The 24658-nt window shown below is 44.1% G+C and overlaps 1 protein-coding gene and 1 long non-coding RNA gene across 22 annotated transcripts in view; one reads left to right on the top strand and one right to left on the bottom strand.

Moving 5' to 3' along the window:
• The first annotated feature begins 283 nt into the window (after positions 1-283).
• Satb1 (SATB homeobox 1) overlaps positions 284-24658 on the top strand; it is a 93402-nt gene continuing 69027 nt past the window's right edge. For 5 of the 21 annotated variants that reach the window (XM_039083481.2, XM_039083480.2, XM_063267069.1 and 2 more), the window contains exons 1-2: positions 20358-20947; positions 23384-23628. In XM_039083481.2, the coding sequence (XP_038939409.1) occupies positions 23418-23628 (211 nt within the window). In that variant the 5' untranslated portion in view covers positions 20358-20947; positions 23384-23417. Of the gene's footprint in view, positions 358-816; positions 1044-6981; positions 7106-10604; positions 10686-12282; positions 12451-20357; positions 20959-23383; positions 23629-24658 lie in introns of those variants that run through there. The other 16 variants (XM_063267076.1, XM_063267070.1, XM_063267068.1 and 13 more) reach the window with 11 other exon arrangements.
• Positions 4185-19203, bottom strand: LOC134480317 (uncharacterized). The gene is made up of 3 exons (XR_010054681.1): positions 19098-19203; positions 13066-13267; positions 4185-4428 (listed from the first exon to the last, which is right to left on the bottom strand). It is a non-coding gene; the product is annotated as an uncharacterized LOC134480317 (long non-coding RNA).

Below are 24658 nucleotides of genomic sequence, written 5' to 3'. Positions count from 1 at the left end.
TCCTGCAGACCCCCTCATCCTACATCCACTATGTGTTCCTCAATAGGGGTGCCCAGGAGAAGAGGATGGGAAGAGGGGAGAGCCCATCAGCCTGAAGGGAAGGAGGTCCCCTCTAGGAAAGATCTCCATCAAACATTGAAGAGAGGGGAAAACTTGGCCTGCATGCCCCTACTGGGGAGCGACACACCCCACACTGGCTGGCTTGCGGGGTGCTGGGGTTGTTCTCAGGCCTCTCACCTGACTTCCTCCTCTGCTGGCACACACACCAATGCCCCGCGCTTTGCACCCCCAAAGCCCAGGCAAACAACGACAAGAGGAAGCGGCGGGCGGTGAGGGTGCGCGGCGGGGGCGGTGCAGGTGAGGGCCCGGGCGGTGGGGCTCCGGGGCTCGCCCACACTTACCCTGGCGGCCGCGGGGTCGCTCTCCCGCAGCGACCCTGCACCGGGGCGGCGCTCAGGGATGTGGCGGCCACGGTGGCTCGGGCTCGGCTCGGCTCGGGCTCCACTGCGCGCTCTCGGAGCCACCGGCGGCCCAGGATCCTGCCGCCAGGGGGAGAAGCGGCTGCGGGCGCGGGGGAGGCAGGCCGGGCCCGGTCGCTCGGGCTGTGGGGTCCGCAAGCCCCCCACGCCGGCAAGCGGCGAGTGCCCCAGGCACTCACGGCCCCCGGCCGGCGTTGGGGGGCTCTCGTGGGGGCGCTCGGATCGCTTGCGCTGCGCTCTACACTGCGGGCTCTGAGCGGCTCCCGCGCCCCCTCCCGCGCCCCGCCCCGCCCCCGCCCCTTCCCTTCCCCCTCGGCCCCGCGCGCTACCCGCTCGCTGCTCGCCGCGCTCTGCCCCCTTTAAACGCCCACTTCGGATGGGGAGAGGAGACAACTTGAAGTCAAGTTGCCATTAACTTCCGCGGCGGCCGCCAGTTCGGCGGCGGGGAGGTGGCAGCAGCTGCAGCCGCCGCCCGGGAAGTCCGCCGCCCGGCGCGCCCGCGCGGGGAGCCGACCCGGCCTCGGCCCGCACCGCTGGCCCGCGCTGCCCCGGTTCCACGCCTGAGTGAGTCCCGCTTCTTTGCTCCCTACCGGTGCTGCTCTTGCTCTGGGTCTCTTTCTCGGCTTGCCTCCGTTTTCTGCGGATGCGGAACCGATCCAAACTTCTCAGTGGCTCCAGCTGGGGCGACTCTGCACCCCTAGGGTGCCGCGGTCTTGCTAGCCCTTCTCTCGCGCCCGCTCTGGTACTCGGGGGGACTGGACTGGTGAAGTGAGGGACGTGGCCGGGATGCGGACTTACTTGGTGTCCTTGCCTCTCCCGCACACCTGCCCCGCAGTCCCTGGTTAGACACTTTCGTCCAGGTCGTGGGCATGGCCCGCTTGAGAGGACGAAGGCGGAGTGGGGGGAAGCCCTCGGCGGGCAAGCGGGGAAAGGGGAGCCGCTCCGTGAGCCCCGGTGTCGGGAAGGCGGCGAGGTGCCGGGTGGAGTTGGAAAGGTCGGGCGCCCGATCTAAGAGTTCACTCATCATCCTCTCCCAGCCCATCTCCTCCTGTTCTTTTCTGGCCAGCCTTTCTTCTGGTGGCGAGCGGAGGTGGAGGGGGACCTGGGAAGTTTGTGGCAACTTCTCTATCCCGGGAGCCACTCGGGCGTTGGGCGCTCAAGTTGGAGCCCAGAGTTTAAGAGCCGAAGTACAGCGCTCGTGCAGCCCACGCGGGCGATCGCGGGTCGATCCTGGAGGTGTTTGGGCTTGGGCGGGAAGCTGGAGGAGGTACGTGGTGTCTTAGTTTTGGGGCTATGGCCGCACAGGTGCAGCCCCAGGGTCAACTCTTCATTTCCCTGTGACAGTACACAACCAAGAGCGGCGGCCTTCTACAGTGTTCCTCTACTGCAGGGCTCCCAGAGTGGCCAAACTGGGGTTGGGGAGCCCGAATGCAAGGGATTAAAGGGCAAGTGGCAGGTTCGGACAGTGACACGTGCGTGTGCCTGGCCGAGCAAAACAGGTCCCTTCTGGGATGATCCCAGAAGACCGAGAGGACAGCAGCTTAGAGCTCAGGGTAGAGGTTTTGGCCCTGGCCTCCACTAGGGCCACGTTTTACTTAACAAGATGTCAGCCACAGGGTCATCTTCCAAAAATGCCCGGTTGACAATTTTGACCCCTGCGCCCTTCCTGGGAGAACTTTCTCTGTGGTATACCGGATTCCCAGGGTTAAGACTTGGATTTCACTTGTCCATAGGGACAGGAAGACACCTAATTCCCTGGAGAGAACCTCTTCTGCTCCCGATTGATTGGCTGAGGTTCCATATTTGTACCCTTGGAGGCCAGAGCACCCGACTTTCCCAGAAAGACAGAAGAGGGGAATGAGCTAGTCTGGCCTCTCTCCGCCAGGAGTCAGGTTCTGTCTTTAAGCAGTATCTGGGTTTTACAGAGTTTGCACCTGGTGACAGACTTCCAAACTTTACTTAAATTCACACCTTGCTCAAAGTGATTTTCTGAAAGAGTGAAATTTTATTTCGTAGTCAGATTCTCCAGATAGATAGATGGATTCAGTAAGTATGTAAGTTGTGGCCATAATTTAAACCCAAGGAAAGCGGTGTTGTGGTGTTGACTCTAAACCCCTTTATGAATCCTCCATGTAGGACTCGTGCTATGACTTAGCAGCGGTTCTTTATTTCTATGGCATATTATTTTTGTAGAACAGTAGTAAGTGCATACACTGGCTGCTCCAGTCTGCTGGCAAACATTAGCATTCAAGCTTACATTTTTGACAAATGTGCAGACAGGAATAGCATGAATAGGCATCTTAAATATTAACAACCCAAGCATCTGTTGTGAAACAAATTTAATATATTTACTCAGTCTTTCTCACATTGTTAGGAAAGGTTATAATAAGTGCTTAATTTCAACTTAACTTAGCAGAAGTAACTGGCGGCATCATTCACTACCTCCCAAGCTCTAACACAGTTACCCGGCAGAAAGACTTTAATTAACTTGGTTAAGGGCATTGTTAAGTAAATACACTTTAAGCAATGTGCATGCTATATAACATGCAAAAGTGGCGAAATAGCCATCCTGTTTGTGTGCATTTTAAATGACCTCATCTTATAAATATACCAAGTATGTTTGTTCTTCATCTCCATTTGACACTTATTAGTTCATTTTTCTAATGGCAACAATATTTTAAATGTAGAGTTGTTCAGTCATATGTAATACATAATATGTAAACAGTAGCAATAAAATACAAGGCATTGTTAAATTTGAATATGGCTACATGTAACAAGGTTATGCAAGAGAAATAAAATCACTGCTCAATTTTGTTTTCCTTTCTGAATAATGAATCCAGATGATGGATGAAAAAAGAACAAATAGGGATTTCCTCCCTGAAGTAATAGCTTCTTAAAATGTATGCGAGGTAGGAGAGGGAGAACAATGATAAAGACCTAAAGAACTTCCCAAATCCACACAGCTATTTCCAGAATCAATGCATTCCTTACTTTCCCACAAGCTGAAATATGTAATAAATAATAGTTCTTTGTATGTAAAAGTATTCACAAGGAATGCCTTTTGTTCCCTTGTAATAAATTAATATATTCTTCTTCAGTTGATAATCTACAAAAGTAGTTCCTTGTCTCTTGGCATTTTCAACAAAAGCAACAACAAAATGAATATTGGTTTAGTCTTCAAAGAAGTCTGTTGCCAGCTCTGTGAACCTGTGACTGAATAGGACATGCTGTCGCTGAGTGATAGCTGAGAAACACCACATTCAACTAGCAAGGGCTGAAGATCTAGGGGGAGTCTCAATGCTGTTTTCATGTGACAGGTTGTGGGTTGTAAATTAGGCCTAAAAGGTCAGGTGACAGGCACCTGCTCCTCATTATTGTAGAAATCTTTTGGTTACAAACAGCGTTAAGCTAAACACAACATGGGTATGGAACAGGGGCTGTCTAAAGCACTCCAGTAGTTTTACCTGCTTTGTAAATGTCTAAACAGCACATACACAGAAGCCATTTCTTCCCTACATGTTATCTTGTATGATTGCAATTAATATTATGTTAGTACTTGGAACTGATGAAGTACATAAGTGCATGACTAAATCAATCTTCTAATTATGTCTAGACATTGTAGTGGAATGTAGAAAATATTTTTCCTTAAAAGAAAAAAAAACCCGTTTTTCCTTTGCAAATTATTGATTGATTGTCAGAATCGTGTTCATGTTTTACCTGGAAAACCTTGCCAAGTCCAAGTGTCCTTTTATACTTTTTAGATGAATTCTCATTTAAAATGATACCACAAAATTTTGTTTCTCAGCACCCATAGATGAGGGGGAAACGAGTTGCTCTGTTTTGCAGTAGCTTCGTGCCATACATAGAATGGAAAGAAAAGCACATTGTACAGGAATGTAGGAAGGCTCTTCAGACCTGGCTGTTCTCTTGGGAGTATTCAGAGTTCTTCCTGTTGAAAGAGGGGAGCATCGCTTAATCCCTATAAGTGGCTTCCTTTTACACGTTCCGGAGAGCAAACTGTGCATGTCCATAGAAGAGACCACACCAGCATAAGGTGACAGAATATTAGAGGTGCCAGTTGCTTTTAATTAGCAGAGGAGGATGATTGTGAGTAAAGTAAATAACTCAGGTTATTCGGTTCTGTTATTAAAATATGTTCTTTATCCTTTTTGCCTTTAAATAGTTTGTGCTTATTATATGAAGCACTCCTTTTTGGTATTTGCTTTTGAAATTGATTTAGTTCTCATATTCTAAAACTGTGTGATGATTTTTTTAAAAATAAAGTTAATTAATAGATCAGGCAAAAAAAAAAATAACCCACAGTAGGGTATATTTTCTGGTAAAATGAAAGTTATGTTTCAGCATGATGAACACCAGGCTTCAGTAGTCTGCTCCTCGTGTGCACTGAGCACTTCCTACTTCGAGCTAGCAGGCACCTACTGTTTATTTACGCTGCATTAAACTGACAGCTCAGCAATCAGAGGAAAAATATTACTTACCTTCCTGAAGTAAATACCAGTTTATAGGTTAGTGCACGTATTTATATTCCTGTCACCACTAAATAATGGCTCTGTCTCTGTTTTAATATCTACCTGGGCTGTAACCCAGCGATTCACACTGTTTCTGGCTGGGAGGAAGGGGTCGACAGGAGTTTTTCTTCCCGTTCCCTGGTGGCAAAACTCTTAAAAAAGAATCGTTTCATATTCTCATCTCTGTCATGTGAAAACTAGTTGGGAGAGATGTTGGACACTTTTCCCGTGCACCCCCACTGCAGCATCAACCCCCCAGCATGTTGGCATGCCACTAAACACAGTCATCCTGAGGCCTCCCCTGGACGGATGTGCACAAGCACAGTCAAGTATGCCTTTGCTAAATTAACTTTCCACAGAGTTCCAAACAGATCAAACTATGTGATTCCTTAGATTGCGTCTGCGATAAGGACCCTTCCCTTCCCATTCTTGGGTGGAATGCTTCAGTTTTTAATACAGTTCTGCAAAGATACCTATAAAGTAGAATTTACTGTCTGGGCGATTGCTTCTTAGCTTTGCTCTAAACAGGCTGGCTTCCCTTCCTTCCTTCCTTCCTTCCTTCCTTCCTTCCTTCCTTCTTTCCTTCCTTCCTTCCTTCTTTCCTTCCTTCCTTCCTTCCTCACTTTCTCTTTATTGTTAATCTGCCATCCTCAAAATAAGTGTTGTTGCTACTTTTATTTTATAATACTGAATATACCTGTTTCTTCAATTCAAGGTCCCTCTCTTTCAGGGTCCCCTTGAGACCTCAAAAATCCTGCTAACGTTGAATGCTCAAACTCATGGTTAGCTCAAGAAAATGCTTATTGTTGTTTAAATTGTCTAAGGAGCTCTCGGACTTACTGCCTGTACACAGTTGTCAATCCCTAACCACATACTCCACAAACATCAGAGCAGACTCTGCTCTTAATACAGCAACCATGTAAATTAAATCTGTTACACAAGGTTCTTCCCCTCCACTCTCCCAAAGAAAAGTATCTCCCGTGTAATTTATATAGCATTGCTAACTGCTGTTCTCAATGGTGAGTCTATTTAAACTTGATGTCTTCATAAAGTGTGATCAATACATTAACACACATTATTTTGTACTTTTGATCTTATGCCAACGGTACCTTTTGCTGTTTATTTCTTTAAAGTCTTTTTTAAGATCAGATATTTCATTGTAGAGTAAATAGATACAGATTGTGTGTATATATATTCCGGGTGAGATTTAGTAGTAGAGAATTTCTCTAGCATATTGGCCTATTTTTATTCCTTCAAGTCATTCTGTATCACTTGCACAGTTGTTGCTGTCTGAAGGTTTGTAATAGTATTTCTAACCCCCTCCTCCTTCAATGGACTTTCAAGGATGTGATTCAGTTAGTCAGGGATTTAGTTCAGTTGTAAGAGATGAAAAATAGTTAGCTGATATCCCAGAATTTATGCCACTGCTTTCTGCTGGAATTTATTTGGTCCAGTTATATGACATTTAGTGGAGAAGTAGCTTGGAATCGAACATTCAGAATCTGCTCTGTTTCCAGGGGAGGGCATATCTTGCTGGATAAAGCTTTTACATGTGTATTATTTTATTTTAACCATCACTCATTTTGGAGCCCCACTTGTTGTTGAACACGGTTTTGAATACTAGGGGTGCAGGTCCCAGTAATGAGGGGGAACCCTTGCAGAGGAGGTAGATGTCTGGCTTCACCTGCTTGTGACTTTACTAGAATGCCTGGGGATCTAAGCCAGCCTCCCTCTGCTGCTCCCTTCACTCCCTCCACCTAGGTGTGCAGGAAGTAGAGGGCGTTCTACCCAGCTGAAGGGGGTGGACTCTACTCAGAGCTATGACCTGATTTGTGGCGCACCCTCAGATCTGCAGACATGGTCCAGCTGCTTCCCAGGCAACTGGTAACCACCTCATTTTGGGCGAGCCTGCCTTGCTAACGTGCCAGAGAGAACTTCGCACTGTCACCCCATCAAAGACTTTTTTCTTCTAGGGCTAGAGTCGGAGACCAGCCTCTGGTATTTGAGAGGGTAAGTGTCAGAAGTTACGACTTGGTTCCATGTGGAGAATCAGATTGCAGCCACCGGGACTGACAGACGGATTGCTCTGGTGTGTAGGTGGGCATTTGTCTGTGGGATATTGCTTTCTTCCCCTTAACTGTGGGTGATTTGGGATCAGGTTCCTAGGACAGGTTTCCAGTGTGCATTCAGCCCTCATTCTTCCTTGGATGGTGAGATGTGCTAGTAGTCTCCACGAGGGAAATTCGGAGACCTTCTTTCCTTTAGGTATTTAAAGAAAAGGCAGCGTGTCATCTGTGTGGTGGGGAATTCTTCAGATGTAGTTTTCCTGGAAGCCAGAGCTGATGGCTACAGATTCCTCTGTAATCTTACTCAGTATTTTCTAGTGTGCTATTAAAAGGGTGTATATGACAGTGTGGCCTTTTAATGTTTTCAGTATATTAAAGACTTAAAGGCAAAAGAAATTTTATGTTCTAAATATTTCATTGTAATAATTTTATAAGCAAAATAAAATCACTATGCAGATATCTTTTGAAGTGAAGGGATCCCTGAGTAGTTTGTAGCCATAATCAGCTGTTTGATGCTGAACGCAATTGAGTTTTCCTGTTCCAGGGAACCAGACAATGGGAATCATTGGAGATCAACAACAATTAATTCTATGCAATTCTTGATATTTAGCAAGCTGTTCCTTTGCCAAGAAAATATTTTATTAGTGATTGAAGCACAAAATACAAATGCTTACAGCTTTACATTTTCAGAGATTCTGTTGAAGTCACAAAATAATCTAAGGGAAACAACAGATGCCTTGCTTAATGGTAGACCAGTTCTCTAGTCTGTGGGAGGCACGAACTCTGCTTCCAAAAACTCTTCGAGGTGAGCTACTCTTCTGATGGTTTAAGAGGACTAAGAAACAATTTAGAACATTATCTTAAAAGTTTAAAAATGACAGCCTTACTGTGTATAGAGTCATTGTATTTTAATCATACTGTATGCTTATTAGTGTTATTAGAGCAGTAGACGGTTAATTACAGCCTTTTTCTGAGACGTGTTAACTGTATATTAACAGCCATGTTAAGAAAGAATGATGTATGCTCTTGGATACAAGCTGCTGCTTGCTAGATTCTTGAAAAATACCTTTACAAATGTATGGAGTCACATTTTTGGTCAAGAATCATCAAGGGTTTTCACTAAGATACTTTAATTTTAAAACTTCTACAAGTTATGGAATGCCTTTGTTTTCCCTTGTTCCATTAGCTTTGGCTCCCTGGCTTTTGCTCCTGGCATTACACGTGGCCATCACTCTGTAGTATTAGCTTTTCCATCCTGTATTTTGAGATGTCCACATGTTCTTGTTTCTGACTTTGGCCAATAAGAAGCATGAGAAGCACACTGAGTTGATTTAGTTTGATAAATATATTTCTTTTTTTGGTGTGGAATCATTGTAGCTAATGTTCTTTAGTCAAATTGTATTATTCTCAATTCCATATAACCCAATACTTGAAATATATTTGAGTAGCCGACCACAGCGATGATTTTATTGCTTAAATCTCAAACCTAGGTTTTAGCAATGGCTTCTGTCACAGCGAAACAATAAGTGAGTGGAACCACAGGGTTTTAATACCTAAACACTTCCCGTGGATTGGTTAACTGAATTCCCTTGATGGATCTGTAGACCTTGTAATCTCATAATATAGCATTTAAAAAACACAGGCGCATTCCTATGTTGGGAAGCCTATAGGTACTGCTGTTTTGTATTATCATACAAGGTATTAAACTAAAAAACGGAATTAAGTATAAGCTACACTTCTGTACCACACAAACTGAACTGAAGGGACAGTTCGCATTCTCTGTCTTGCATATAGCAAGCACTCATTTAAGGAGAGCAAAATTAATAATTGGGTAATAGTGAATATAGCTTGTGCTGGTAAAGGTTTATTGAAAAAAAAAAAGAGACTTTTCTTCAAAGCTTTTCATTTTTTGCTCATACATGAGCATCTGATCCTCCCGTGATCCAGTTGGGTAGATTATTTAATGTTTCCCTTTAAGTGTGTCCCTTCTTTAAGCGTGTCCTCTGTCCTCTGCTGGGTTTTGGATAACAGCACTAGAGTTTCTGTCTTATCCTTTCCTTTAGGATTATGTCAAGTTTCTGTTTAGCTTCATGGTGCTTTGCTGTTGGGCTGTGGTAACAAACTTCACCATAATCAACCCAAAGCAATACCCTGCATTTCAGGTTGGGCTTCCACATAGGGGTCAGGCTGGTATTCCAGAGCCCAGCAAAGGGCTGGTGAGTGGTGCCAGTCTCCTTGATCTCTACTCCCTCTTTCCAACTCCAGTGATGTTTTCTCAGGACCACACTATGTAGATGTCAGCCATGATGAATGCATAGAGACAAAAAAATCCCTGTAGTTACGAGCCTCATGTACCAATAGGATAGGATTTGGGGTGCTTATATGAGAGGCTTTCCATTCACCCCTTAAAACATACACAGGAGTCAACAATAGGGCTCCTTAGCTAGATGTTAACTTTTGCAAAGGTTACAGGCATTCTTTGAAAGTTATCTAAAAAAGAGACCTCTTTAAAAATTTTTATTGTGTTTTTAAAGCATGCGTGGGACTATTTGCAAGACATTCCTATTTAGTTACATTCCAAAAAATATGCTTTAAGTGGTGCACTGCTGTGTGACCTATTGCGTTATCACACACATTCTGTCTCTTTAAAAACACACTCTCCTCTATCTGCCCTATTAATTGTTGATATGTTGCCATCCACGAGACAAAAATTAGAGCTGTAATTAAATAATCATGTGATGCTCCTTAGTGCCAGTGAGAGCAAACTCATTTTTCCAGGCCCTGATGGTCACTGATTATTGTATTACCACTGGCTTGCTTGATTTTTTTTAACGATTCTCTCTGTAGCTTCCCTAACCACTGTCCTTTGCAAAATTAAAGAAACTAGCAGACATTGAGACAGTTAATTGCCTGGAGGGAGGTCCTGAGGGATAAAAGGTAGGGTTACCTTTTTTTTCTTTGCCTTTGGTCACCTGGTAGGTTCTTTGGGAAGGCTACATCACTAGTGTGGTTGGCTGCCATTTAATTTACACTGGTGTTTTGGCTGGGATGAAGGCATATGGGGAATGCCAGGAGAATTACAAAAGGAGCTGGGTATTAAAATTCAGAAATGATTAAAATTGAAATAAAAGGATGCTGCTTCTTTGCCAGTGCTCTGGCAGTCATAATGACACATAGAGATTCGCCTCTGCCTTCATCCTCTCCTACTTTCTCATTTCCTCTTGTTTATTGTTGACACATTTTCCTTATGTCTGCCTCTCATCTCTGTATCTTTTGTACTATTATGTGTTTCTCCTTCTCTCGCTTTCCTTAAGCATGGAGAAGCCTACTTAACCTTATTATAACAATAACAGAATAGGTTATTAATATTTAATATGCACATGATTAAAATTTCTCTCCCTTAAACATAGGTCAGCTGTATTATTATTAACCAGCATGTAATTTTTCATTTAAAATATTCCTACTCTGCCTTGCCGTTTCTGAAATGCCTTCTACTTTAGTAGTGATTTAATACATAATGTTTAGAAAACTGTGGACGGCTACTGAGAAAAGAACTTACCAGTCATGGATAATCAATTATGCATGAATTCAAATGTAGCAGATGGAATCTGGTGAGTTAAAGTTTCTCTATGCCTTAGCTTTTTTTTTTTAATTTGTTTGTTTGACACCTGTCTCTTATATATAGATAAACATCTAATATGGCATGTGAGACATTTCCTTGTGTCTTTATTTCCCTTTTAAAGTGAACAGAGTTTTTACATTCAATGTAAAGGCACAGACACCTTGATCTGTCCCTAAACATCTGCTTCTGTCCCTTTGTTTTATAGATGTGGAATCCCCCTTAGCTAATGGCCACTCAGCTGGATAGTGGGGTGGGAAGGAAGACCCACACCTAGTTTCTATTCTTCACTCTTGTTTTCTACTGAATCAGAGACCCTTTCAGTGGGAGTTGCTTAATAATAGGGTATTACACTAACTGTTGGTTTTAAAGGCTTTCTGATGAAAACAGCGGTGCCCCACTTTTTAATTGAGTAATCTATTCTTGCATGTTATGCAAGTGTTAACTGTACATTTATCATGTTATACCATGTGCACATTATATACACACATGATATTTATACATACTTAGATATAGGCCAAGCCATTGGGTTTTGCAAGTTTATTATGGATACCACAAGAGTTAGCTTTATATCCTAAACTGTAGCCACTTCCAGCCTCAAAGATACACCTGTTTAAAGCTGTGTAAACTTCTAGTGATAAATTCCCTTCCTACAAAGGGAACTCAAGACTTGGTTTCAAGGGCCTTACTAACTCAAGGAGAGAAAAGAAGTCTCATCTTTATTCAGTGTGCTTTGCTTCTACTGTAACAGGAGAAAAGTCAGTACTGAGCATCCTTCAAGCAGTACAGTCTCCAGACAGTTACAAGCTGGCCTCCATCAAAATTGTGTACAAACAAGCGCGTTGTCTCTCTCCCACGTGTTTATATATAAAAAATACAAATAAAAAAAGGGTTTTACCAAGTAAAAATAAATGATTAAAAAATAGCTTCAAGGCCCTTTAGTTCTTGAAAAGTATAGTGTAGTATTATTTATAAACATTTTGGTTCTTATCAGCTGGAAGTTTACATGGAAACTAGTCCATGTTACTTCTCTAGTAAATTAAGTCTCACAATGAACATGTTAATGAGAGGCACCTTCCAGACAGGTAACTAGGCCTTCCACAGCTAAACTGTCAACCTATTTATAATAATTAATGCTTTTATCATAATAAATATATCTTTAATTTAGGTCTACAACATATTAATATAAAAATGTATACTATGAGATCAGCAGGAATAGATGATGTAATACTCTATCCAGGGTAGCATAGCATAGGGAAGAATGTTTGTAATTGTTGGATTAGAAGTTAACTACATTGATCCCTATCCCTACCAGAGAAGTAACTGACTAAATTTGAAGTTAACTAAATTTAGGTTTAAGACCTTTGTTTTAAAAAATAGAGTCTAAAGTCATCCCATGCAGACAATTTATAGAATATTATTACACTTGTGTCAACCTCTCAAGGATGCTTTCCTACTTGAGTGATTGAGGGAAGGTGTGCTATTTTGTGAATGTAATCATTGTGCATTTCGAAAAGATACACAAAGAATATTTGGACTGACTGTTCTCATGTGTTCCCGTCTCCCTCCTCTCTTCCTCCTTTGCTAAGGCTCGGTGTTGAGTCAGTGTTAAAGAGAGCAGCATCTTCTTGCATTTGGAGGTCCTTCAGAACGGGTGAGATATTGGTTGGTGATTACCAGGCTAATATGTCCTTTGGGTCAGACACTCGTCCTATGAATCAGTTGTCTGTTACAGACTGGACTGTGGCTGTTGCCAGGTAAGGACAAAGCCCTGGGAAGTTGGTTCAGGGATGGCTTGTCCAGTGTCTTGGAGCCCATTGTTTCTCTGAGGCTTGGCGTAAGGTGTTAATGATGATATATTTCTCCTGCATATAGGAACAGCTGATTGGTTGGCTCTGCTATTTGGTTTAAATTTTTTTCCTGTGGTAAATATCTAACCCAAAACGTGCCGTTTCCATGATATTGAGGATACAATTCAGCGGCATTGATTATATTTACACCAATATAAACAGCTGTCACTAGTGGCCCCTCTGAATTCTACCAACCCAGTAGCATTTACCTTTGAACTGACCTCTGCCTTTGTCCATCAAATTTCAGGCATTAAAATGGGGGCAGCTTGTTTTCCAGCTGAGGATTTGTCTCAGGTCATGCCTTTCCTTTGCTCTAGTGTCCTGTGACATCGGTTTGCTCATAGCGGTACAGTACCAGATATTGCTTTTACCAGATATTGCTTTTGGCTGATGTCTCCACAAACATTACTTGGATTAGCATTTGGGCCTTTATCCCTCAACTAAACTTTTTATCCCTGCAACTAGCCCGGAAAACATTAATAATAATAATAATAATAATAATAATAATAATAATAATAATACCCGAATCTCCAAGGAAGTCTGATTGGTATATGTTGGCTAACGGTTGGCAAGGGCTGTCAGGATTCATTGGCATTAGAGTCCTTTCGGATTCCCAAGAGTCCTGCCCTCCTTAATTGAGGTTGAAGTGTCCCTCAGTGGCTGTAAAGGCATCCAGGACATGTACAGCTTGAGTACTTTGGTTCTGCTCAAATGCAGTGATAGTCTAGAAAAGAAAAGGACAAAGAAAAGTTTTCAATTATTAGAAAAGCCCACTCAAGGTTAAATAGTGGTTATGAGGGGAGGGAAAATAAAAATCACATTCATCTGTGCTGGAAAAAAGGGGCGGGTTAGAGGAAACTTGGATAGTTCTGGCTCCAGTAAATAATAGACTGGTTGCAGAACGGAGCTTCCATGTGTAATTTTGTGGTTAGTCGCTTATGTCTGCGATGATAAATCACATACCTGCATAGGATTTTTGGCACCCCAGTAAATCTCAAGCAAGTGCCCAAATGCTAATTTATCACGGTTCCTTGGACAGCATACCTCTTTTTACCAACTCATGATCTAATATCCTGTTCCTACCCTCTGATCTGACTGTTTCAAACAAATGCCTGCACATCTACTCCTTGAGTCTTGGAGCTCTCACTGCTGGTACTTAAAACAAACCTGCCTTTCTAAGTGTCCCCAGGATTAGGTTAAAAACTTCAGTTCATGGATAACCTAGTGGGCTTCTTTGAGTCCCTGCTTCTAAAATTTTACCTGCACTGGTGGATGCCTGACCTGATTACTTAGCAGAAACAATCCTGCAAACCTTAAAAACACTGCCTGGCTCACACATCTTCAACGATTCAGTTGCAGTAAGCTGTGGTCCCCATACTCTGCCTTTCTAAGATTCTTAAGGATCCCTTTGTGCAAAGAGTTCTGGGATTTCTTCGCAGGCACAGCGAAAGACTCCAGGGATATGCACACATGTGATACATTTTAAGATGTTTTGAGCCTTGCAATTTGGAGGTACCAGTTTAGAACGTGAATGCCACAGAGATAGTAGAATGGGTAGTGTGATAGAAGAGCAGGGAAGGGAAATAGCTGTAGCAGTAGTGGTAGCATAGCCATAGCCGTAGCTTAGCCCTAGCCATAGCCGTAGTCATAGCCATAGCCGTAGCATAGCCATAGTCATAGCTGTAGTCATTTTTTCCCCTGCAGTGTACCAGGTTTTGGACAGCAAGTCTAAACTAAGCTGTGCATTAAAAGAAGTAGCTGAAGGGTCCTATGAGAAAAAAAAAAGGGGGGGGTGTCTGAAGTTTATTCCAAGAGCCATAAAATCAAACCAGGCATCTAGAAACAGGCAGAATGGTGGTCCTGTACTAGGTGGGCTCATTGGCACTGCAGGAATCTTTACTGATCCTTACTCGGCTTTAGATCTGGGTCTAGATAGAAATACTAATTTTGATGAAGTTATTTCCACTAGGCCTCATGAAAGGTTTATATTAATGTCTGTGAAAGGAAAGGTAGCTTAAAAAAAAAATCTGTTCAATAAATCCTTGTTAGTGAAATTCCTTTTTGTTGGGTGTAGAGGCCCAGCTGACTTGACAGCCATGATAGCTAGCACTGCTGTGATACTGACTTGCCGAAAATGCATCACAAGTTACCTTTGCGAATTTGCATCCAACCTCAGAGGAATTGGGGGACATCTTTTCATCACTATCAGTCTGGCTAGAACCGAAACCCAGCTTCCTTGAGTAGGGAAAAGCCCAGAACCACTGAAATCTTGGACCTGCTCATCATCATCCTCATACTTTGCTCTCTCCTTGAACTTTTCTAGCCTTTAACATTTTTTTTTTTTCTGGAGTGTACTGTACCAGGTTTTGGTAGCTAGGTACTCTGTTTAAGTATCTCCATTACAAAACTCCATAGCTAAGGGGGTTTGTGTTAGCATCACAGGAAGCTGCAGTACAGGTGGAATGGCTGTGTGTCTCTTATAACGGTGTGCCTATGGTATTACAGTACTCACAGCAAACAACCTATATGGTAATTGCACATTGTCGCGAGTGTGTTACAGGACCCTCTCAAGTGCAGGCATGACTGGAAAGCTGTCTTAAATTGTGTTCACTAGTCTCATTCAGGCAACATTACAGATCTTTGGGCTAATTTTAAAATGGAAAATGGAAAATGGCCTGCATTCAGACATCTTTAGAACGTTTGAAAGCCAGTCAGCACCTCCAAGCTTCCTTCTGGTCAGATCCTGGGTTCACTTACTCACCTCTTACAGGAGTTCTTTAGGTAAATGCTGTCCAGTAGGACGTTCTGTAATGGGGAAGCATCGTATAGTCTACACGGTACGATTGTGTGAGCCACTAGCCACATGGGACCATGGAACACTCAAAGTGGGATGGAGGGACTAACTTGCAATGCTTAAAATTAGTGTCAGTGCAGCTACTGGTGAAGATTGGTTGCAAAGGACACCAAGGGCTCTTTGCTCTTCTCTATGCAGTCATAAGGCAAATATTTCGAGAATACTGCATTCAGTTCTCAATCTATGGTAATTAGTGGGGACTTCCTCACTGAAAGGGCTTGCAGCCTGATAAGGGAGATGCTTACCTCACTAATAATCACTCAGGTGGTTAGTTGATTAAGAAGGTGATGGCTGTTACAAAGGAGAAATGCAGGTTGGTAGAAGAATGTACACCAGGACCCATAACTTGTTATAGGATTAGTCAAGGGCTTTAGTACGGGAAATGATGAGGCAGAACACTTGAACTTTGCTAACTTCGAGGTGGGGTCAGGTTGGCTACAGGACCCACAGGTATCAGACTCAGTCAGTCAGTACATGCCCCGCCATGACCTCCAAAGACATGTAGTTTATAAAAGCTACACGCACACTTTGGGCTCACAAACTTGAGCAAGTAGCTGCTTTCTTAAACTGTACGCAGTTGTCATGATGTTGGTTATAGATAATATGAGATAAGAGGCTGCAGATATCTACAGGATATTGCATTTCCTCACGAAAATATGCCTTGATGAAGCTTCAGCCCCACTGTTCCCCACCCTGCTCAAGCAAAGTGGTGTTTGGTCCATTCAAGAAATGTGTAGAAATCAGTACTGACGTCCCAGACAGACAAAATGAGACACACGGCAGCAAAACATATGGCCTGGAATAGACATCCTTGTATGGCCAACACGGACCATATTCCCAGAAACTCACACATAGAGGACACCACCTGCAGCCGAAGCCAAAACAAAGGGTTGACATGACAAAAAGCAATGTGTGACACAGACTGAGCTACTTTGAGTGGAGACGGCCAACTGTATTTGAAATTAAAAAGATAAACACAAGGCAAACCATGTCCATAGAAAGCGTTTTGCTGGTGAGTGTTGCTTTACTAACAGGCACCAGAGGAACCGCAGTATCGGAAAGCATTCAGGGTCGAAATGCCTTCTCTGTTTATTAAGACTATACACACCATTCACAGCTCTAAATGTGTCTTAACGCCTTCGGAGAACATCTGAAGCACGCAGCAGTCCTTTCATGAAGTCTTTAAAAGTCTCGCGCATTTGTTATGATATTCCATGGGCCTTTCCATACAGTTCAGATGCCCTTTTCCATGCAAGAGAGGACTGAGGTGCTGTTCTGACGGTACCCATGCGCTGAATAGTTCACGCACTGGGGCTGCAGGACTTAGGCTGCTGCTGAAGTTCTCCAGTTCGATAGCAAGATTTATAAATCCTAATTTGTTTTAACTTTTCTTCAACAGTCGCTTGTATCTTTATGGCTAAAGATAAGATGTCCCTGTAGAACCTGGTAGCATTTTTGTCTCTATCCTGACCGCTTATGATCACGTAGGTCTCGGAAGCCAATATAATTTCCTTTCTTTTTCTCTTATTATTTTGATGGGATTTTACCGATGAGGACTTAGTACCTAGAGCGCGTTTACTAATGAGGATGGTTACACACATCGCATACTCTCATGAGCATGTATAGTAAGACAGCCCTTCACTATGGTGCATCATGAGGTCTTAGCCTGAGGGCCTTTCTCCCCCGGACAGTTTTCAGGACATATACTTTATTCTTTAAGAACTGATAGCTTTAGGAGTGACATATGTGCATGACTAATAGGTTGGTGGTTTTCCTATACTGTTACTCTTTATAACAGTTACTATTACATGGCATTTTGCTCCTTCATTCCGTCAGTTCCCCAGGCCACGTTAGTCCTTACTCCATACTTCAATGGCATTTGTTTATAAATAAATAGGTTGTGGTTCCTGGGTAAAAGGTGCTGTCAAGACTAAAATTTCCCAGGTTATGTCAGCATGGATCAGGTCCCCGGGAGGCTGAGGAAATCAGGAGGCATTTTGTCACATTTACTTGTGTAAAATTATTGGAGAAACATAGTATTTTCATCCCCTTGTAGCCCATCTCAGAAACCTTTTTGTGTTTTTAGTATTCTTGTCTTTCAGCTCAGAATTTGTTTTGACCAACAGTCTGCTCCTTCCTTCCTTCCTTCTTTTTTCTAAGAATTCAATTGAAGTTGACTTGCATTAGCAAGTGACATACTGCTGCCTTTGTAGGCCTGTATAATTTTTCTCTTTTTATTATTGTTTGTTAATTCATCCAGCATGACACTAGAACACACTGTTCCTACTAAGAAAGGTCAGGTTTCAGGGAAACATGTCAGGCATTACCAATTTGAAGGACTATTCAGATATCCACAGTGGAGACTGAAAGTTTAATGTATCCTATTGAAAAAACATCATTGTTCTTATCAAGATAATCACGTGTGTTCTTTTAAATATCAAATATCTTTCAAAATAAGCTTAGCCTCCAGTCACAATACAGACTCCCACACAGGTGCTATATTTGGCTGTATTTGTATTTTCCTTATTGATTACTATACTGTAAATAGCCTCCATATTTCCCACACATTTCAGCTTTAAAAAATGTCCTTTTAGCCTTTGTGGTGAAGGTGGTTTAAACTTCCCTTGTTTTGGATGGTATGTTTCTGCCTTGCTATCACATGTCCTTTTTTTCTTTCTTTTTTTTCTCAAGGGTTTGGTGCCAAGATTCACGGTTGCCTTCCTCAATTTTGACTAACCTTTCCGGTTTGTGGTCGAACCTGGGTGCTCTTGGAGCAATCTATTTTCTTTGTGCTCCTCCTAAACTTGCACCCTCTACCCCACCCCAAGGGGCAGTAATTTCCCCTACTTTACCTTCTGCTTTTTTTAGACTTCTAGTTGTAAACACTGTGCCTGAGAGTGTATTGGTCGCTTTAAAGAGCTTCATTTGCATATCTTCGTCCTTATCTCTGCGGTTGTCCTAACTTGTTGCTTTAAAAAAAAAAGTGTATCACAGTGTTTTTCAGTTCTACACATCTCTCCCCTAATCTATTGCATTCTTCAAAACAGTTCTTCAAAATATAACACTTGGCTCCTCCGGTGGCACAAACCTTAGTGATTAAAAGATGCATTTTTTTTTTAAATTTTAGGTGGATGTCACGGTGTTCATTTTTATGTGGACTGTATTTAGTAAATTACCTAAAGGTCGTACTGTGTAATAATGGCCAGTAATGTAACTGGGGATCTTTTGTCGATGACAAAAGTATTTATTGCTACAACAGATGAATTCACTAACCCAAACTTTCCTATATTCGCCCGATGGGAAGTATTTTAAGAGTGATGACATCTTTTCCTTTGTAATGGCAAGTCAGGTGTGTGTTTCCAGTGACCCAAATTTAGTTTAACTCCAGCACTACGGGCCGCGTTTCAGAAGTCCAAAGTATCTATGGCTCTGACTTGTTCGGAAAGCCCTTACTCAGTTGTTACTGCATGTCACTCTTGGCAGTTAAGAGACCACATTCCTTTGAGAATAAGTACTAGGGCGAGCGTCACCCGGCTTCTTGCCTCTCTTGCCCTCCTACCCAGGCACTCCGCGGGGCTCTTCTCGCCAGCACGACTAGCTGCTTGCCCACCTCAAGTGACACCTGCACGCCCCCGCCCCCGTCCCCCCGGGGCGGCTCAGGGTCCTCTAGTCACCCCTCCTTCGCGCTGCCCGCACGCACCTGCCCGGGGCGCCCCCCGCGTCCTCCCGGCGCCCCCGGCCGCCGGGCATTGTGTACACTCGGCCGGCCGCCCGCCTCTCGCTCGCGGCTCATTACGGATGCTCGCGCGCCCGGCCGCCAGCGCGCGCCCCACTCAGCTCTTCCCGGGCCGCCGCCGCCGCCGCCGCCCCCGCCCCTCCCCCGATCCCGGCCCTCCAGCCCGGGTTTTGAGCCCGGTCCCTCCCGGCCCTCCCGCACCCTGCCCCCGCCGCCCGCGCTCCCCCTCCCGCGCCCGGGACGCGGCGGCCCCGCCGGGGTAGCAGGCTGCGGGCGGCCGGGAGGAGGCTGCGCTGCCAGCCGGTGCCTCGCATTAAAATGAGGAGGAGGAAGAAGCGGCAGCCACAGCGGCGGCGGCGGCAGCAGCGGCGGCGGCGAGGGCTGCAGCCCGGGAGGACGCGCGGAGCCCAGCGCGGCACGGCAGCGGCCACCGCGGCCGGGATGAGTCAACTCCTGGTTTAATGGGGGCAGAGCGGCCGCGAGGGGACACGAGCGAACGAGCGAGCGACGGGCAGCCGTCCGGGGAGCTGCGCTCACACGAGCGCGCAGACCCCCGCGCGCCTCTCCCGGGCCGCCGGCGACTCCGGCCTCGCCGCCCGCGTGGGGACCCCGCCTGCAGCCGGGCACCCGCCGCCCTCCGCGCAACTCTGCATCAGTTTTGGGGGGCCTCCGGGCGGCGGCTGCGCCCCCAAGTCCCACTGCCATTGTCGACCTCCTTGTTTACCTCCGACTCGGGCTGAGTGAGAGCTTGGCGACTTTTGGGGGGGGAGGGGGCGGGGAGCGAGTGGCCGCCGAGGAGGCGGCGGCGGGGTTGCCCTCGGATCTCCCCCTCCCCCCTGCTCCTCCCTCCCCGTCGATGCTCCCGGGCGCTCCGGGTCCCCGCGTCCATGGGCAGGGAGAGGGTCCCCGGGGTTGTTGTCGGTGACGCCGGCCTCCCAAGTGGCCTCCTAGTGCCTTCCCGGGGCTCTTGGCACGACCCTCTACCCCTCACCCTCTCAGGCCCCTGCTAGATACCCTCAGTGGGGGTGCGAGGCGGTGGGGAAAAAGTTTAAGGTTTGTTAATCGCAGTCGCGATTGTTGGGGAGGGGGAGGGGGCGGCTGGGAAGAAAGCGAGGTGGCCTTTCCCTGAGGCTCCCGGGTCTCGGACTAGTCTGGCGAGGGTGACACCAAGCCGACTTTACGCGCTCTCCCAGGAGCTCAGCGGGAGGAGGGGGTGAGGGTACCTTTTTTTTTTTTTTTTTTTTTTTTTTAAATTCCTCTCCCCACCCTTTCTGAGGTCCTTGTCCGCAGTGATTTTTTTCCTTCTTTTAAAGAGATTCCTCTCACCACCTCCCCAGTACCACCAGTGTACAGCTCCTAACGGGTTCCGCTTTGTTTTTACGACTCCCCCCACCCCCCACCCCAACGAATCACTTGTCAGATCAATTTTACCTTCTCCCTCCTCCCTACTTCCCACTCTCCCCTCCTCCCCTCCCAAACCCCGTTCTCCGAGGTTAGACATTTTACTAGCTAGCTATGCTGTTTGTCGAATTGTGACTTTTTTTTTTTACCCCCTCCTCCCATATCTACTCTTCTAGACGTTTATTTTTGCCCTTCCCCCGCCTAGCGGGGCGCGGGGTAAGGGAAGAGAAAATAATACAATTTCAGGGGAAGTCGCCTTCAGGTCTGCTGCCTTTTTTTTTTTTTTTTTAAACAATAATAATAATAATAAAAAGGACATAGAAAACACCAGTCTTGAACTTCACTTCAGGAACCCCGGCTGCAAAGGAAATCTCCTTTGTTTTGTTATTTATATGCTGTCAAGTTTTGAAGTGGTGAGTTTCAGGTCGGTTTTGCTAATTTCACTCAGTAAAACTGCAGCTTTGCTGTTGCTAGATAGTAGTTTGTTTCTTTGTCTCTTTAAAAGGTCACAGTGAAAGCTTGGCCTGGATCGTGCCGGCCATATGGAATGGATAAGGGCACAGTCTCTTCAAATGTGCTTCTGGGGTTCTGTCGGGCAAGGAAAGGACCCTAAGAGGAACTCATGGAAGGGATCTCAAGATGAAAAAAGAAAAAGAAAATACTTGGTTAAAATCAGAATTTCGCGCTTTTATTTCCTGCTTTTTAAAGGAAATAATCCCTGAGATGGAGTTTACCAGCTAGTTCCAGAAAGGATCCTCTGGTCTTATTTTATGGACAGGGAAATGGGGCTTGGGGAAAGTAGCCTGTTTTCTGGGTGCCATCCACACACTGCTCTAAAATGGGTAAACTATGTAGCTCAGACTCTCGAGCTGGGCTTTGGTTGAGACCACAGTTAGCCCCAGCTGTTGTCCAGGGAGGCTTGTTGGCAATGGCTGGAATCAGCCCTATCCTGAGGTTTGGTGAACTTTTGCCTTGGCATAGAGTTTAAAGGAGCATTAAATTGAGTGTTTTATGTGCATGTAATTTTGCTTTATAATGCAAACCTTTTAGAGACTGACTTAGTAGATGCTCTGGGTGTGTATTCAAAAAACAGTTTCTCCAGACCTATATGATGTTTCGACGGTCAATGCATCAAACTGAAGTCCATCTCTTTCGTTTGCAGCTCACAGTGCTGCCGAGCCTCATGATTACCTAATATGTTCTGTAGTATTAACTTTGATGCTCTTATGAATTCCCCAACCCCCTTTTTTCTCATAAGTTGCCCCAAGGGTTAATTTTTTTTTTCTGTTCAATTCCTATGCTTTAAAATTTGTCTTCTGCTCTAGGGTTGGAAAAATTGGCTTTGCATTGTGATTCGCATGAAGCAAAGTGTTTCGAATAAGTTAATAATCATCGCTCTGATTTTGGCTTTAGACTACAGTCTAATATAATGGGGAAGAGTGATCTTGATAAAAGTAGTTTAGAAAACATGAATTTACTGTTAATGAACCTCAAAACCAAAACCAGATGGGACCTTGACCAAGGGTAAACCTTCAGTTCTTAGCTCGCCACCCTCAAGTACAAAGATAGATAACTACTGCTATTCCTCAGACTCTGGAGTTCTTGGATTGGCGTTCTGAAGGTTGCCTTCCGCCCCCAGGTCACATGCCCATGCCCATTTCTTGATCATACAGGACAAAGTAGGGTGGACTTCACAAGAGAAAAACGTTTACAGAGAAGCCACGCTAATACAAACTGGATCTCAACTGATCCGGATCCAAAGAGTTTGTACATAGTATTTATTTTTAAAAGTATCTAAGATACTTCGAAATACTAGCCAGCTGGAAAAAGTGATGTCATATTCTCTCTGGCTTTCCTAAATACCACCAATACTTCAAGGCTAATGAAAGTTTATAACATAGCCCTATTTAAAACTATAATTTAGAACTAACTTCAGTATATTGTACCAATTGCTTTATTATGAGCAGTATTCAAAATTGAAGTCTAATATTTAATAGAACTGAGAATTAACATTTTTCTGAAATTATTATGATGCTAACTCCCTTGCATACTAATTACTTTTTATTACTAGAGACTGTGTTTTGTCAATACTGTTAGGATTTTTTCTTGTGAGCTTCATATTTTCAGGTTTCTTGCTACTTGAATTACTAACAGCACCCAGTTAGCGTTGGACACCTAAATAAAATATTAACTCCAAAAAAACAAGTTGTCTTGCTAAAAGTCATGAGACATTTGAAGAAGCCCTTCACACCGTTAAGGATGTGCTTAGGGGTGACATGATCCAGTCACATGTTTGACCAGAGACTTGAGATCTTTAACAGCATGGAACTCTTGATACTCAGATAGTAGAAAACTTTTTGCTGTTTTAGTTCATAAACTAAGTGGCAAGCTAAAAAGCATTTGGGTGTTTGTGGAGCTCTGCTGAGGTTTTCGTTTGTAATGTAGATCGCAATGTATGTTAGAGGGTAAGCATCTAAGTTTAATCCTTCACGCTGGTGAAGGATCCTTCCATCCTTCCTTAAAAATATTGCGATCACTCTGTCATAATTTTTAATTTTAAAAATTGAGAGTGCATGGGTATAATTTGTTATTTTCTTCTTATCTTGTGGTTATTTTTGTTCTGAAAGTAAGCCCATGTTCCTCCTAGTTTTAGACAAGAAATTACTTTTTAATTCATGTACCTTGGTGCAGATTCCATAATCTTCTGTTGATTTATCTAGAAGCGCAGTCTTGTGCATCATTACATAGTTGCACAGATGTGTTTGTGGAGGGAAATGTCTAGGGATAAGACGTGCATGGGGCAGGCATAACTATAGACCTCCACCCACTGATAACGTCTTCTTTTCCAGTTCTGGCAGGTGATCTGTAAGACAGTGACTGAGTATGGATCATTTGAACGAGACAACTCAGGGGAAAGAGCATTCCGAAATGTCTAACAATGTGAGTGATCCGAAGGGTCCGCCGGCCAAGATTGCCCGCCTGGAGCAGAACGGGAGCCCACTAGGAAGAGGAAGGCTTGGGAGCACAGGTGGAAAGATGCAGGGAGTGCCTTTAAAACACTCGGGCCACCTCATGAAAACCAACCTTAGGAAAGGTAAATACTTGCTAATCAAATCCTGGAAATCTGACTGATGTCTGCCCAAGGCCGTCCTGTGTGGGGGTGTCGGGCTGGAACATGCTGGAAATAGTCTCTTTCTACATCTCTCTCTGATGGGGAATTAAGTGGCATTCTGGGCTGTGGTGCCAGTCAGGTTTTGAAAGCATGCGCGCTGGTTTTGAGTGGTGCCTCTTTCTACCTCAGTCTGGAAGCATTGAGTATTTGGATAGTTAAGTCTGAGTTAAGTGTCATGGTCCTCGTTTACACAGGAGTCATAGGCACTACTGCCGATGAGGATGCTCAGGGGCTGCTGACCCTGGCTGTCTGAGAATCACCAGAGGATTTTCCTGAGATTACTATGTAGAAGGGGATTTCAGGACATGGGCCTGACATGAGAACAAAGATTTGTGATGCAATTTATTGTGGTTTATTTTCTGAAGAGCAAAGTTTTCTATTTAACAGTTTAAAAAAAAAAGAACTTGCTGATTCTGGTTTTTAATTTTGAGTATTTTTGGTAAAGGGAAGGAAGATTTGGGCAAGTTTATACAGGGAAAAAATACAAACAAGTGATTTTCTACCAATATTAAATGGATGGACTTTTAGCAACTTTGCCTGTGTTAGACACTGCTGTCAGTTAGACACTGACTAACAAGTCAGTTCTGTGTGGGGTACCCTGTATGCCTCCCAGGGGCCTTTATTTGGTCATTGAGTAACATGTAGGACTCAGATTTTTTCTGCATTTGCTAAGCAAAGAATAATAATGCCATCTTTTACCCAGCACGAATATTAAGCAGAGAAAGTTAGGAGGCTGAGGAATTTCATTGTGTTTGATACATAACATTTATCATATTTATCATACAATCATTTATTTTTTTCGTTTGGTTTGGCGAAAACAAAGAATATATTGATCCTGAAATAAACAGACACAGCAGTCCGTATTGTTAGATCTTTATCTATTAAAAATGGAAAAACAGCCCTTCAGCAAATTCTTTGGCCTCTGCTCGTGATTACCCTATTTATTGATTGT

This window comes from Rattus norvegicus, chromosome 9 (assembly GCF_036323735.1).
Source record: "Rattus norvegicus strain BN/NHsdMcwi chromosome 9, GRCr8, whole genome shotgun sequence".
NCBI classification, from domain to species: Eukaryota; Metazoa; Chordata; class Mammalia; order Rodentia; family Muridae; genus Rattus; species Rattus norvegicus.
The sequence above is the reverse complement of the archived record's forward strand: the minus strand, read 5'-3'. Positions and strand labels throughout refer to the sequence as shown.